We start from the raw sequence: 16,852 nt of genomic DNA, 5'->3' as shown, positions 1-16,852 counted from the left end.
TTTGTGGTTTTATGAATTTGTAGTTTTTAGGGTTAAAAGCCCATTAAAAGTCCTTAAAAATCCTTGGAATAAGTTTGTCACGCGGAGTCAACGAGAAACTGGGAGGGAGTGCCTTAAAGCCCGGGAGGGAATGTATGAGAGCCTTCGTTAAAACTTCATTAACTTCATTAAGTCCCGGCACCGAGGAGGATAAGATAAGATGTTCAAAAGCACAACGAAGTAGTAAAAGGAAATAAAATCCAAAAGAAGGAGAAGAGCCAGCAACAAGGGCATTTAGTTAAAAGATTTCTTTGAGCTCCGATCTGTGTGAAAATAAAGATGTGAGATCTGTAATGAGATCTATATTGATTTTAGAAAAACCTTTTAAACAGTAAGGGTGTTAATTCAACACCAATTTCAGTCAGAGTAGATGCACTAAAATTAATGGATCTAACTTAAGACATGCTAATTTCAATGTGTCTGCTCTGAGTAAAGCCTAAGGCTGCAATCTAACACACACACGTATCTGGGAATGAATTCAGTGGGGCTTATTTCTGAGTAGACATGTATAGGTTTGCACAGCAGGGATGTTTTTGATAAATGCAATTATCTAATATTTAGTGCTCAGATGGAAATACTGATTCTGACATTTTTATAATCTGTTTCAACATGAAGATATAATAGACTTTAACTCCCTGAGAGTTTTCATTTTCTCCAGTTGTTTGACATAAAACCCACAATATACGAGCACAGGAAAAACCAAGCCAACACAGAGAAGCATTATTGGTTTTATACTGGAACCAGAAAGCATATAATCTACATAAAGAATTTTTCATTGAGGGTACAACATCCAGTTGCACAACACCAGAATATACGGTTTTAGCAGTTACTTGAAATCACACTAGTTTATAAGCTAGAAAATGTTATGAGCTTGATAATACCAAACCCATTACACAGACTGGGGCAGAAGGCAGAAACAAGTCAACATTAAATGAAATTAGTGGAGTATTTATTTCTCGTTGATCTCACTATAATGCTTTCCCCTTTTTTAAAAAAAATCAACTCCCCCCCCCCCCCCGTGTTTACACACATTTCCACCAAATAGGCAAATTTTAAGCTTGCTGACTCTGTCTTCTTCTGCGGCAACTGATAACAAAAACCAGTAAAATATATTGACATCAGTTCATCAAACACTGCTGTTACACAACCTCTGTTTATTGGAAGCTGGCTTGCACACAAACATAGTTGATATTAATAAAAGATGTGGGCAGTGCTTCTGCTGCCTCGCCTCTATGTACAGCAAGATCAGGAACAGGTCCTGGCTTGTATCATCTGCATGTACAGGATCTGTGCAATTTAACAAACGTATTGGTTCACTGAAAACATGGGACCTCCCTGATCCTATGACACTGTGCAAGATAGAAAAGTTTGTTCTATAATATGGTTGGGGTGATGGTGGGGAAGAGGTAGTAAAAGTGATCTGTTCGAGGAGGAGGAGGAGGAGGAAGAAGAAGAGGAAGAGGAAGCAGAAGCAGAAGCAGAAGCAGAAGCAGAAGAAGAAGAAGAAGAAGAAGAAGAAGAAGAAAACATTCTCCCCTCCTACAATGGTGGCTAAGAGAAGTGTTGGAACCTCAGACCTGCTCTTGATCTCATCATGCTTAGGAGGTGAAGAGATGGTAGCAGCATGTAGAGAGAGGTCTTGCAATGGGGCACCAGCTACAGTGAGCATTCATCACATAAGAGATGGAAGGATGAGATTTTAACATGTAGAAGTCATTATTAGCATTACACTATTGTTAGCAAAAGTTCAAAATCCACCACCCCCCTTACCCACATGCCAGCTTCGCAAATGATCATGTCCCACCACCATTCAAAACAGAGGCTCCCCCCCCCCCCTTTCAAAATTCTTGCCACCCACAAATCCCTCTGATGGCAATGAAAACTCCAGCCTCTTTAAAAACAAAAACAAAAAACAGAGGCTCCAACATTTTTCCCACTTAGGAGAAAGCTCCCTAGTATCCTGACTCGTTTTAGTACAGGCCAGTCATCACAATCCTGTGCTTTCACATTAATGTTTTAATATTGCAATCCTATACGAGCTCCTTTTGGAGAAAATAAAAAGCTAAAATGCTCTCTCTTAACACAACGACCTACATCTCACTCTGTCCAAAATGAGGTTTTAGCTACTATTGCTTTTCACAGCTCAGCGGAGAGACAGTGCTGCAGCACGAAAAAAAGGTGATCATTCAGTTGTGACCGGAATGAGAAATAAAAAAAAAAAAAAAAACATAGTACTACAGAGGTAGAAGACTTCAAGGAAGCAACCCTGAATTACAGAGTTGCTTCTTCCTATCTATCAAGCACACTGAGTTCCTAACACCCTTTCTGTGTCTAATGCCGTTTATTGCCAGCAAAATAAGCTTTCAGCAGCGGAGTGACGGAAGCCATGGCAGGATCACTAAACTAGGGGGCTTGCTTTTTTAAAAGTTGTTATCTCCCTCCACAGATAAATACATTGGTTCTTATAAAATCAGCAATGCTAGATACCTAGCCACCCTTAACGAGATCTCTAACAATATATTCTGAAGAAGTGCAGTGACAAAAATGGACTTGGGGCAGGGGTGGGAATACCAATATATGTAAAATAAGTCTGCCATCTGCAGACTTTCCTTGTCAAAGTGCATTCTAAGAAAACAAGGCAAAAACACACACACACACCTTTTTGCTGTTTTTAGCCCCCATTTCAATAACCCACATATGTCTCCTAAAAACCAACTTGCTCAAATGGGAAGCATTAGTTCTAAAGAGCAAGTTATAATTGAATTACACCCTTTCAAACTTTTGACAGACAGCTGCAACTTACCAATGCCAAAAGAAATGGCACTGCCAAGGACCCCACAGAATCTTAGACATGTAAAAAAGGTACACAATTGCAATATGGTAGACGGAAAGGTACTGAAGATATTAACGAAGAAAATTACACTTTATCGCAGTCCTAAACATTTTCATGAATAACTTATGTTTTCCTTAAAAAAAAAAAAAAACAGTCAGAACATGCCAAATGGAGCAAAATCAGCTAAAGGTGATACAACAAAACAATTCTATAGGGATTTTTTTTTTTAACAAAGGAATTGCATATAATAGTCCTTTCAGCAGTAGGCTTCTGCCAGCAACCACTTTGTGACGAGGGACCCCCCTATAGGAGGTTTAGACCTTGTCCTCTTTTAAGGCTTATTCAAGCAAACACTAATACCTGTAAGCTTATTTCACACAGTTAAAAAAACAGGGCTTCTTATAAATTCACAACATTCTACAGGCAAATATAACAGTGGGCAATATCTTATACCTGTTCATTATCCACAAGTTGAGTTACACTCAGTCTTCATTCCTCCTCCACAGTTTTATCTTCCCACCGATAGTATGAGTCTTCTTGCATTATTACAGGGCAAATCTAAGTCTGAGCTGTCTGTTTCAGTGTTTATGAAAGAATCGGGGGGGGGGGGGGGACTGCTTTCTTTCTCATCTCCGTTGCACATTTGGTACTTCTTCCTCCAGAAGTCTCAATCTTAAAATGTCATTTTTTTCAGGGCCTTTGGAAGCAACAGTACTTTTATCTGCACAAAGCTCAGGTGAACAGATCCTTTTAGATAATCAGACATAAGATGCAGCACTTTGCAGATTTTTTGATATTTTTTTTAAGAAGACACTGACTGCTAATTCATCCAAGGTAAGGTTATCTGATCACAGGCAAAGCAACAGTGATCTTTTACCAGATTCACCCTCTGTTTCTGGAATCCTTGGCAGCAGGGCAGAACGGGTCAATCCCCAGAACTTTTGAGGTGACATATCCTTCTTTGTTGAAGTAAACTTCCAGCCTATGTGGCTTCCGCAGATTCTGCACTCGGCTATAGTCCATGCATACCTAGGAGTGGACAGCATCGTATTAGCCTTTTTGAGCAGGATATATCTCATAAATCACTACTTGCAATAGCCCTTGGAGCTCAGAGTAGCAAAGCCACCACAGTTGTACCTTGGAAGTCAAACGGAATTCATTTTGGAAGTCCGTCCAACTTCCAAAATGTTTGAAAACCAAAGCGCGGCTTCTGAATGCAGCCTGCAGCTAATCGGAAGCTGCAGAAGCCCCGCCAGACATTTGGCTTCCAAAAATAAGTTTGCAAACCGGTACAGTCACTTCCGGGTTTGCAGCGTTCGGAAGCCGAAACATTCAAGAAGTAAGCTGTTCGAAAACCAAGGTACGACTGTATAGTACTTCAGCAAGAGGAATCATTTGCATGTGTCCCAGGCAGAATCCAACCAATTTAAGGGAATCAACTAAAATTATAGTGGTGGCTTCTAGAATAAGAGTTAACAGATTTGCTTAGAGGTTACAGTGCTACCTTGGGTTAAGTACTTAATTCGTTCCGGAGGTCCGTTCTTAACCTGAAACTGTTCTTAACCTGAAGCACCACTTTAGCTAACGGGGCCTCCTGCTGCCGCTGCACGATTTCTGTTCTCATCCTGAAGCAAAGTTCTTAACCTGAAGCACTATTTCTGGGTTAGCGGAGTCTGTAACCTGAAGCATATGTAACCTGAGGTACCACTGTATTCAGATGTTTAGGCTAGAAACCTTTCCCTGACGGGTAATGCTTATGAGAGTGTTTCCAACACGCAATAATCCAGTTTGCATTTGGAACCGGAACAGCAGCAGGAATATCTGTTTTCTATGCCCTGAAGTTGTTAAAAAAATCATTATCTGCACGCAGGAATGGTGAGTACAAATTAAAAGAAATGCTTGAGCCACAAGGAGCTTTGTGATGGGTAAGGAAGAAATATATTGCACACCTGAATAAGGTGTCTTGGCTGTCTGTCCTTGCCACCTGCCCAATGCTCAATATTCTGGGGGCTTGGTCTTTTTGGCACCTCCCAGGTACTCTTATTTTACTAGTTCTTGGGGTATACGCTATGTATGAGGTATACACCAATACAGTAAAAAGCAAAAGCATTCAAACAGCATATTAATACCCAAACCTACTAGCGTTAATGAGAGGCATTTTATTACCCAGGAAACCAGCTGTGCTCTGTGGAAGATCTGCCAGTCAGATTCAAGTTGCAAGCTTTGTACACAGTAAGCGTCTCGTGCACAAATCCATGAGGATTCACATATGCAGCCATAGGCCCACCAAGAGATAAACTGCAAGAAACAAATTTTTAAAAGTCAACTTCGAAAACTCAAGATACTGGTGGCTGGTGAGAAATTAGACACGGGGAATATTACTGTTTTGAAATAACATGAATATTCATCATGAGGGGGAGATCACAGAAACATGGAATTGTAGGTGAATGCTATAATTTTTTTTAAATAAATAAATTGGTCTATCTTTTTAAATGTTTTTTGTTTTAATTTGTTACCTTTTTATTAAGTTGTTATTTGGTTTTATGTTTTTATATTGTAAACAGCTGTAATATATTCTTATGATACAGTAGTATATAGGTATAATAATAATATAAAAATACATAGAAAGATAGATAGATAGTAAGGGGGAGACCAGCCAAGACTATCTGAGGTCAAGGGATGGCATTTCAAGAAACACTCTGCCCCAAAACATTTTGTTACCTGCTTCAACAATCTGGCCAACAACCACATATTGGTTCATTGCCTTAACATGTTTCTGTGAAAATTTCTCAGCAGCAGAATAAAAATTTTCTATAAGAGAACATGAGCACTCTCAGTGATTTTCACATGTATCAGTGAGATCCACTTAGAGCCAAACATTTGTGATATATATATATAAAGATTATATTTGTTTTGGGATTATTCTCCACCTAAAATGCAATCTTTACAAATTGCTTGCTAAAATAATAAAATGTATAATTGTTAAAATGCAGTTTAGAAGCTAAGAGGGTATTTATTTCAAGGCAATTTCTACAGTGTAAGCCCTTTGCAAACTCACCTGAATATTTCATTTTTAGTAGTTATTTCTGTGTCTTGACAATGCTTACAGCAGAGAGACGTACACTACAAAAGCAATAAAGCAAACATAAATGGGGAAACTAACACTTTTTAACTAACAGAACGGAAGATCCACAAAACATTTTGTTTAAATACTTTAAATTGCAAGCAAAGCAGATTTAATCCAGTAACTTTTCTTAAAAAGGAGACCACTTGGAACCTTATTTTCCTTTAAGAAGTTTTCATAACTGCTTCCTGAAACTCTTTTTCTGTGGCGGCAATGAAGAGACTGACACATTAAATGTAATAAGGTTGACAACAACCTTATTGAAAGTTGTAAAGATCTAAGACTCACAAAATTGGAAACACTCTAGACCCAGTGATGGAACAGAGCCACCAATGTCTCTATCCTTGACTGTCCCTCTGGCCATCATCATTCCACATCCCATTTTCCCCAAGCGGCAAACCAGATGACAATGAGAAGTTCAAAAGCAGGGCATAAGTGCAATAGCACTCAACCATTGTTGTGTCCAAGTGTCTATAGTCAGGAGCATGCTGTATCCGATCCTGCAGGCAGCCTATAGCCATCGTATCTAGTAGCTATTGATAGCCTTGTGTCTACTCAAAAGTCTTAACTGGGAACTTGCTCCCAGGTAAGCAAGAGAACAATTTCAAGACCTTGTAAGGAGTTCAGTACACTTACTTTGTTCATTATATCTAGTTCACATCGTAATCGCTGAACAGCACTACCAATTTTAAGCAGCTGAATTCGCAGTGCATCATCAATGGGCAGACAAGCAGCAACTCTGTATGAAAAATCTGAAGAAATTCAATTTCATATATTTAAAAGAAGGTCAAGCAGACACACAACACATTATAATTTCCAGTTAATCAGTGCATAACTATTACAAGGAATCAATCATAATCTACCAGCAATCTTTTTTGGCATCAGCTCAACTGGAATAAACGAAGTGGCAATTTCTGCCAGATGCTTTTTAGGAGATGCTTCGGACTATGATCTTTAAAAAATGCACTACATATAGCATTAGAAAGAAAGAAAAATCAGAAATGTGACAATATTGCTTTTTTGATGCAACTCTCTCAGGCTGCATTATGCAAACTGTAAAGCAAGGCAAAGAGCAAAGGCAATGTTAAACCACATAGTTAATCCATTTTCTTATAAATATGAGCCACTCACTTGTATAGTAATGGAAGTTTCTGTTTGATGCCTGATGTGGTGCTGGGGTTACATGTGATAGTAGCAATCTATATTGTCTATTACTTGACAATGACCACATATAAGTCATTTTTTGTGGCTTTCACACCGAAAATCTACAATGTTGGGAAGGAAGCTTATGTGCTATTTAAAGCGGACAACTCTAAAAGGTACAGAGGGAACAGGGGTGTGTGTTAGATCCAGACAAGTCCTGAACCTTGATTTGCAATTTGTCTGAACCAAAATAGGGTCTTGCCAAAGCACTCTGAAATAAAGCAGGAATCTCCAAAGCCTTTTATGCATTGAGATTCGTAAAATAAATACCCGAAACAATGTGCTTGTCAAAAGTGAAATCTTTCTCCCAAAGCTGGCCAGATAAGGAAAATGTCAGGGTGGAGAGAGAGAAGGGAGGGGTATCTTTGTTTTTTTTTTTTTTTTTTTTGGAACTGTCTAGCTTCTAGTCAGGAAGAAATTAGTTAGTGCCTATTCCATTCTCTTTTAGTAGCCCTCCTAGCAGTCCCTGCTTGGACATCCAAGTCCAGCTGCTGCTATGCCACATGCCCACACATTCACATCTCTCAAACTAGCTTTGCACTTACTTTCTACGGTTTTCTGCTATGTCTGTGTCAACTGAGCAGAAAATGGGTTTGATGATGTTCCCCTCACTATTCATAAGAACTTCCTACTCTCCATTTGAAAATTAGCAGGTGACTTTTCTAGGAGCACTTCTGTTATGCATGCCATTTTCAGAATAAAATTGCTGCCCACCAAACCACAGGAAGGGAAGTTCTCCCCACAAAATCAACTTTAAAATGGTGTCTACTGCCAAGAACCCACTATACATCTTTCCAAAATTTGGCAGGGTTCTTAGCTAGGGATCTCTCTGTTGTATTCCCTTTTTAGGCAAATTTCCCACATAACAATATGCTAGAATAAGTGCTTTCTGAAATGCTGTGTGTGTGTGTGTGTGTGTGTGTGTGTGTGTGTGTGTGTAAAAAGGTGTCCAGCACAAACTAAAACCCTAGGGTTTGACCAGCTTTATCCATCCAGGAAGGACCATTATGCCCACAAACGCTATCCAAGTCTGTCAAACAGAGAAAAGTTAGACTTTTTAAAAAATCCTGCATGTGAAAACATAAAGTTTTAAACTTTAAACTTTCCAAATTAGGCAGTGTCTGAATCACTGTGAACTGAAATCAGGTTGTTGTTTTTAAATGCCAAACTGGGATGTGAATTGAATCTTATGGTCTTGTAAACACACTATTCATGGCCAATCCCCTACACCATGGAGCACTGGGAAATGTGTAGTGTCTTAATGCGGCCATGAGCTTTCATTGATCAGAGCCTACTTTGCTAGGCAAATGCAACTTTTTCTTCTAACGTGTAATATATCAGTTAAAGTGCGCAGAGAAGCAAACAAGAACAATTTTCAAGGAAAAGTTATTTATTAAGAGTACCTATTGGATTTGATGGAAGCGATTCATCTTTAAGATTTTCATCCCACTCGTGCAGCTGCTGCTTGACTCTTTCCATCAAGGTTTCCTTGTGTTGGAAGAAAAACCTAATTTAAACATACAAACTCCTTTTTCTTTATAAAAAAAAAAAAAAAGAATGAAGAATAAAGCAGAGAAAGTGTATCTGGCTATATCTTTTGCAGTAAAGTTTCATTAAAAAAGGTGCAGCTTCTTAACACCAAGCTGAAATCCACACACGTATCAATGTCTAATTCACACTTGTATGAATTTCAGCTTGGTGTTAAGCCATGGCACAGCTGAAGTCTTACAGTGGTGCCCAAATCTCTGAGCTTTCATTTCCAAAAAGTATTTAGGCCTCCTAGAAATAAAGTTATGGGGCAAAATGTGCAGGTACCTGCTTCTATGGAATAAGAGTTGTATGGCTACCTTGTGTATTTTTCATGGTACCAAGGAATGCTTCCTGTTGTTAGATAGAAACAGCATCTCTCTCTCTCTCTCTCTCTCTCTCTCTCTCTCTCTCTCTCTCTCTGTGTGTGTGTGTGTGTGTTTTCTCCACAATCAGGACAAGTAGGACATAGCTGGATTCCCATGGTAACAATAAGGTTTTCAGGCATGGTTGTCTCATTAATTCTGCGTTATTGCCATGCCCCTCTGTGGCAGCCATTTTGTGCTTGGCACCCCCAGCCCTCTTTCAAAATTCAAAATGTCCCCACTACTTCAAAAAGCTTGGTGACCCCCTGAATCATACTGTTTTATCCATGGGCAAGATGGGCACATAGTACACCTTTCTTGTTCTAAACATATGTATGCCAACCAATTAGCTCTCTGTAAGGGTTGAGGGAACCGTGACATATTAAAACGTTATGAGTGGTATCCAGTGATTTCACCATGGGGTTTCCACTCATGGAAAGGAGTCATCCTTGGATACAATCCATTTAGCAATCATCAATCTTATCAGTTGATAGCCTCAGGCACCCCTTGGTGAAGGTGTGTTGGATGGCAGATGTAGGGCATAATAAAACCATGTAATCCTGCTGCTGAATTAGCCTATGACCCAGTTTCTTCTTCACCAAACTCCTGGCTCCTGCCACTTTGTCATCCCTGATTGCAGGGTGGATTGCATGCTGGTTGAGAGGTGGCTGAACCTGTCAATGCTGTTTAGGTATAGGCCGTGGGGGCAGCGATCTTGCTGAGACAGCAACTTGTGTTTCCTTGGCAATATTTGACAGAAGGTCAGATATCTAATACATAGTAGCATTTCACTGGTTAGCCGCCATTTTAAAACATAGGTTTGTTCTCTCGGAGGCAAAAAGGACATGCCAGATTGAGAGATAAAACCAAGAGCAAGACCTTATTAATACTTACAGCATCATATAAGGAATACAACCAAGACGGCCAGGAAGTCAGACTAGCACAGTGGAATTTGCGCTGCAAGACAAAACAGATATAGATATTTACCCTTACTGCTAAGTAATAAATGATATTCTTCAGTTACTAGAGGAAAGAGAACACTTCTATAAATATTTCATCAAGCAAATCTCCCCTCCCCAATGCATGCTCTATTAGCATAATTATTTGTTTCACTATGTTACGATCAAGGTACAAAACACACCTTGTGAACCTGAGAAAACCCTGGTGAGTAGAAAGAAATGTGCTTGATCCCCTTTATTTATATCTTTAAACATAGTTTCCAATACTTTTTTTATCCGGAGACATCAGGTTGATATTTCTACTGTGATAATTCCAAATATTGCAGTTTAAGTTGATTTTATTCACACCAATCCCAATAGTGCAAACATTACTTAAAATCCAAATAGCCTATTGCAACTGCTTTTTGGATCGTGCTGCCTAGCAATTCAATGGTTCCAAAGTGTACCCTCACAGAAGTAAACATTTTAACCCTGTTTTTACTTCTGTGAGGGTACACTTTGGAACCATTGAATTGCTACTGAAGGGTTTTTTAGCCCTGAAAGTTCCTGAACAACTCCCACTCTTTAAAGGCATCATCATCATCAATTACAGATTAAACTAATAAAGTAAAATCTATGGGTATATCAAAATGTGATTTAAATAATAATAATAATAAGTGAGGCAAGGTGGGACATGCAATTTTGGCCAATCCTCCTACTAGGGCTGGGTGATATCTGGTTTTCAACATCATGCTATACCACCAACTAAACTTCACAATATACAATGTCTGAAATAAGGATGGAGCTATGTAGAGGCATAGAGTGGCTTCACGGTTGTTCCCACATTGTCATTTTTGCAGAGCACACATACATGCATCATGATTCGCAATATATTGCCAGGTCAAAAATTATGAAACTGATATCACAGTAGAGGACTTCAAACCAGTATTGGACAATATATTGATATATTGCCCAGTTCTACCTTCTACAAACCTCTGGGCCATTATTCAAACTATGCCCACTTCTGGAACAACTTTTCAGGGACTGTAAATGGGTAGTAGGTAGGGGGAAATAAGCAAAAATGGAATGCTTCCTTCGCATGAGTTGCTTCGTACAAAGCCACAACAGAATACAAACCGATATAAACACATCTATTTCCTTCTTGTTTTTCACAGCACACCACTGTGTGAATGATGCAGGCCAAAATGAGTTTGAAATACAAGGCATTCTCATCCGTGTGAAAGCAACCTTGGTCTGTTTGCATTTATGAGGTCCAAGCTGCTGCAATCGCACAGAAAAGCTCTTCAAACGGCTTGGGTTAAGTCAGGGGTCTGCAACCTTTAAGACAAAAAGAGCCACTTGGACCCGTTTCTGAAGAAAAAAAAACCTGGGAGCCGCAAAACCATTGCGACATTTAAAACAAATATATCTCCGGAGCCGCGATCTGACAGCGGGCGGGAAGGTGACGTCGGGACGGTGTGTGACTAACGCACGTACTGCCCCCATGCGACGTCACAGCCAGTACAGCGCCCGCCACAGTGGAGAGTGTCGGGGCGTACAATGCGCCTCCTCCCCTCGCTAGTATCCACCCCGGAGCTGCGGCAAAGGTGTAAAAGAGCCACATGCGGCTCCGGAGCCGCGGGTTGCAGACCCCTGGGTTAAGTGAAGCTGTGTCTACGCTGCTGCATATATCAGGAAGCTGCAAAACTCATGTATACATTCCAGTTATTAGCTGAAACACAGCAATGGGGTGGGGGTGGGGAGCTAAGCCTCAAGAAAAGGTAGAAGGGATCCAAGAGATCACAAAAGAGAAGAGGAAAGCTAACAATATTCCTTGAAGATACAACGGTCATTTTAAGTTACCTCCAAAATTAGGGACCATAGTTATAAACGCCCACTTAAAGACCTTTTAAAGACATCAGATTTACTCTGAGCAATGGTTCAAATAGCTAACGCTATTTTCTGCAAGTTTTATTTTGAGGGTGAGTCTTTGTTAATAGTGCTACATGGATGAACCACACATTCTACCTTTCCCCAAAGCTAGCAAATTAATACCAAGAGAGGAAATGTGAGTGACTTTACACAAGCGCTGAAGAAGTCTGGTGTTGGGAGATTATTCCGAGACTTTGAAAAAAAAAGTTTTGTTAAACTAGTGCTTGTGGGAATAATTGCATTTATGATAAACAGACCTGTGCTCTGCATTGAAAGAGGCTATCACAGCAGGTATCCAAAGAAGTGAAGATTAATATAAAAAATATTCCTTTAATAAGAAGGATGTGATTGCTTGAGACCGAGAGTGAAGCAAATTTGGGAATGGCCTGGCTAGCAATAGATAAGGGCAGAACAGAGAACTCCAGAAAGCAGCTCAGCCAGGCAAATAACTAGGCAGTAGGAACTATGTGTCCATAAGAGGTGTAAAGAGATCAATTGGAACTTGAGAGAGTTTAAACAGATGTATGACTGATAAATGGAAGAACCACGTGGTCACAAAATGCCAAAAATAAATAAAATGGCACACACCTGTTGCAGTGAATTCAAACCTAGAAGTGTAACTGGAGCTAGAAGTGAGGGAATCCACCTTCCTCTGATGAAGAATCAGAAGTCTTCATACCAATTTCCCCTTCAGTTCACTGGTCTGAATTGCACCCAATTGAATAGTTACTTCAAAACTTCTCATTTAAGTACTTTACTATGGAGAGTGGCAACAAAACTGCCAGGAACTTGCTAAGGCTTGAACATGCATGACCATTAAGGTCAGGAAAAGTTATGGCGTTAAGCCTGAGGAAAACTATTCGGGTATAACAGGATAGGGCTCATCTTCAAATGAAAAAGAACTGCACAGCACATAGCCACCACAGCAAGAGCATCTCAGTGAATCCTGTTTACTTGGATAATGTTGAGGAACTGGAAGATTTGACCCAAAACACTATCTGAACAAGGCTGGGTCATTAGTTTGTGCTCTTCTTCATCTAGTACTCTTCAGGTGCCTGCAGGTTTCTTCTGAGAGATTGAAAGCCCTCTTTTCCCAGGCAAGTCACTTGGAAAGGGAAGAAGACATGTTTTGGGGCTGCTCTGATGAACAGGGTCCCAGACTTCTGCACCAAGCACCTGCACTTGCACCTCTGGCCACATTTGGGCATCCGGTTGGCCACTATGAGAACAGAGTGCTGCCCTATATGCATCTTTAGCTTAAACTATCAGCGCATTTCTTATGTTCTTACGGATTAAAAGTAAAAAGTTTCCAGCCATCAACCAATCTGACTTAGGACTCAGCTAGACTGGCAGAGAAACAGATTTATATGTGTTGTGTGTGTGATATAACATTGTGCCACCAGATGGCAACGTGGAGCCCCGTTTTTCTCTACCTGCTTTCCCTGTTTAAATTAACAACGCTTTAAACTGAAATGCTTCTTTGATGTGTCTAGATCCAGTCCCAGTCCACACTTTTTTCCATACAATTAGAAAAAGGGAAACCTGCAAACAAGTTTTCCAGTGCGGTGTGTTCCTGCTCGTGGTTCCATCCGTTTTTCCAGGATGCAGTGGTACCTCTGGTTACGAACTAAATTCGTTCCAGAGGTCCATTCTTAACCCGAAACCGTTCTTAACATGAGGCACACTTTCGCTAATGGGGCCTCCTGCTGCTGCCATGCCGCCAGTGCGCGACTTCTGCTCACATCCCGGGGCAAAGTTTGCAACCAGGAGCAACTACTTCCGGGTTAGCGGAGTTCGTTACCCAAAGTGTTCATAAGGAGGACGGTACGTAACCTGAGGTTCCACTGTATGTCATTAACCCACCCTCAGTTTTCATTTTCTGCCCAAATGAGCATGCACAATACTCCTGGGATGTTCTTGTAACAAGTTCCACAATATTTGTTGTACTTCACTAAACCTTGGGGCTTCCTCAAGCATGCAAACACTTCCTCCTTGTGCGCAGTTAGTGCGCCGGAAGCGGTTTCGTCATGCTGGCCACATGACTCGGAAAGCTGTCTGGACAAACACCGGCTCCCTCAGCCTGAAAGCCAGATGAGCGCTGCAACCCCATAGTCACCTTTGACTGGACTTAACTGTCCAGGGGTCCTTTACCTTTTTACCTATTTTGGCAACATAAGCACCCACACTTTGAGAATATGTTTGCTATTAGTACAGTGGTACCTCGGTTCACAAACTTAATCTGTTCTGGAAGTCCGTTCCTAAACCAAAACCGTTCTTAAACCAAGGTGCGCTTTCCCTAATGAGGCCTCCTGCCACCGGTGCCCTTCCACTGTTCGGGTTCCATTCTTAGACCAAAGTAAAGTTTGAAAACCGGGACACTACTTCCAGTTTTGTGGAGTTCGTATACCGAATAGTTCGTAAATAGAAGAAGAAGAGTTTGGATTTGATATCCCGCCTTTCACTCCCCTTCAGGAGTCTCAAAGCGGCTAACATTCTCCTTTCCCTTCCTCCCCCACAACAAACACTCTGTGAGGTGAGTGGGGCTGAGAGACTTCAGAGAAGTGTGACTAGCCCAAGGTCACCCAGCAGCTGCATGTGGAGGAGCGGAGACGCAAACCCGGTTCCCCAGATTACGAGACTACCACTCTTAACCACTACACCACACTGGCTCTAGGGCTGTTCTTAATAGGGCTGTTCTTAAACTGAGGTGCCACTGTACATAAGACAGGAAAGAAAGCAGGAACTAATCCTGCATTATTACTCCGAAGACACATGGAATGTGTCACAATCTGTTCCATTTCCATAAGGCATGAAACATACAGCATATAGCTTAACACACATTTTGACTTAAGCCTCTCAAATTAGTCTCCCCCCCTCCAATTTCCTTCCCTTACACACACAAAAAAAGACCTTTCCTTCAAATGAGTAGCCAAAAGATAATTGGAACCAATTATAACTTGTCTAATATAAAATGTGCAGCTGCCCATTGTGGTGAACTGATAAGTCACACAAATAATCTGCGGCAGCAGGGGGTTGACAGGCACCGTCCCATTTCACACGTCTTTCTTTAAAAGGAGAGACACACAGATGGAATTTATATTGATTTTTGAAATGTCATACCAAAAACGTAAAAAATAAAAATACCATTAGCTTCTGACCTTTTGATATTTCTGCCGCCATTGATGTATATGTTGATCCTGCCATGCTGCAGGCTTGGAAGAAGGAAATATGTGGCATCTGCTGCAGGACTCCAGCTGCACTGCTGACATAGTTGAAGGCAGAACTCGCTCAGGGAGGATTTGCACCTTTGCCTGCTGTATTCTGATAAAGAGATTTCACATGGGTATGAAAACTGCATCTGTCTGTCTATTTACTCAGCCCCTTTAGCTACATCAATAAGACATCTGGGGGAAAATAAATTTCCCATAAATTTTAATGGATTTTAAAAATCTCAGTTCCACATTTTACTTTTGCAGCCTATAATGGATACTTATTTGGTTGGATTTTCCCCAATGCTAGCTAAACCCCAAGGGTCAATAGACGTGCTTCTGAACATAAGTGTGTTCTTTTAAAATGGGCAAAGATATTAAAACCAAACAAGTTCCAAGTCTTATGCAAAGCTTGCTGCCACCGCGAAACTTGTCTCCTCCTGATATGTGTTATTCAGCTGACATTCCACAGATAATATCCAATCATAACGAAAATTTTAGTTGAAAAACATGTAAAGCATAAGACAGGTCTAGACAAAGAACTTTATTCCTCAATATTCCTCTTTTTTCCAGGTGCCTTTGTTCTCTCCCAGTGTAGAATGGTTACAAAAACCATGCCACCACTACAGAAGAGAACAATCTTATAGAGATGTAGTCAACCAAGTCCAACTCAGACTAGACCCACTGTAATTAATGAACCTAAGTTAGTCACGTCCATTAACTTCTACTCTTTGAATACCACCCTATTTAAAAAACATTCCCATAACACATATAGTTTCTGACATTAATGTGTGCCGCCATCTTGTGTTCAAATTGCTACATTCCAAGTAAGGATTATGAATTTATTACGAGGGAAACACATATTTAAATCATTTTCATTCTATACACACAGATTTCTGCAAAACAGACAGAGACCTTAATCATATATTTTCCCTAGTGCTTCCTTTTCAGAAGGTAGTCCAACAGTGGCCACCTATGGCTCAAAACTTTTCCAGGTTAAAAAAAAATATGTGGGATTTTTTTTTGGGCGGGGGGGAGAACCCAGGCTCTTCTTTTTTTGAGATGAAACCCCCCAAATTTAAAAGTTGCTGAGGGCTCTTAGGGTGGAAAGTTATGGAAGAACAACACCATCGCCCACTGGCAGGAAAAAAAGTCTTTAAAAAAAATCTCAGAAACCCCCATCTAGCAAAGGACAGGAAACAGCCCCCCTTTCCCAACCTTCTGCATAGTTGGCCAGGCAAAAATATTCCTCTTCTCACAGGCCTTTGGCTAACTGAACAATCTATGGCCTTTTAAACTGTTGGGTTTATATAAATAGTAAAGTGCCCCGTGATCTTTGTAAGAATGGCGGTATGGAAAATTAATTAAAAAATAATAATCTTAGAATTGGAAGAACTTTATTTAGGAGTTTGTTTTTTGAAAGTTAAAGACAGTTTTAAATGTTACTTCTGCATTAACTATTGCTATTTATGATGCTGTTTGCTGTAAAGGACTCATTATTTATTCAACATAAATATTTTATTTTTGTTCATCCTCTGCTAGGTCTGTGATGCTGAGGGACAAAGGGAGTAATAAATATCAGTTGTGCCACAAAAGTAGCGATAGTTTTCAGAATTGCTGAAGAGAATAAATGCACTGCTTCATAAAGACATAATCCATAATTTTAAAGGTGCGCATTTATG

General features: G+C 40.3%; 1 protein-coding gene across 4 annotated transcripts in view; it reads right to left on the bottom strand.

Moving 5' to 3' along the window:
- Nucleotides 1–751: 751 nt before the first annotated feature.
- The window catches only part of CRBN (cereblon), a 33,985-nt gene continuing 17,884 nt past the window's right edge, over nucleotides 752–16,852 (bottom strand). For 3 of the 4 annotated variants that reach the window (XM_028719355.2, XM_028719356.2, XM_028719359.2), the window contains exons 5-11: nucleotides 15,120–15,282; nucleotides 9,986–10,048; nucleotides 8,603–8,687; nucleotides 6,633–6,748; nucleotides 5,931–5,995; nucleotides 5,039–5,170; nucleotides 752–3,901 (exon numbers count right to left, since the gene is read on the bottom strand). In XM_028719355.2, coding sequence (XP_028575188.1) covers nucleotides 3,721–3,901; nucleotides 5,039–5,170; nucleotides 5,931–5,995; nucleotides 6,633–6,748; nucleotides 8,603–8,687; nucleotides 9,986–10,048; nucleotides 15,120–15,282 — 805 coding nt within the window. In that variant the 3' untranslated portion in view covers nucleotides 752–3,720. Of the gene's footprint in view, nucleotides 3,902–5,011; nucleotides 5,171–5,930; nucleotides 5,996–6,632; nucleotides 6,749–8,602; nucleotides 8,688–9,985; nucleotides 10,049–15,119; nucleotides 15,283–16,852 lie in introns of all 4 variants that reach the window. The other variant, XM_028719361.2, reaches the window with a different exon arrangement.

Source organism: Podarcis muralis, chromosome 2 (genome assembly GCF_964188315.1).
Source record: "Podarcis muralis chromosome 2, rPodMur119.hap1.1, whole genome shotgun sequence".
Taxonomy (NCBI): domain Eukaryota; kingdom Metazoa; phylum Chordata; class Lepidosauria; order Squamata; family Lacertidae; genus Podarcis; species Podarcis muralis.
The sequence above is the reverse complement of the archived record's forward strand: the minus strand, read 5'-3'. Positions and strand labels throughout refer to the sequence as shown.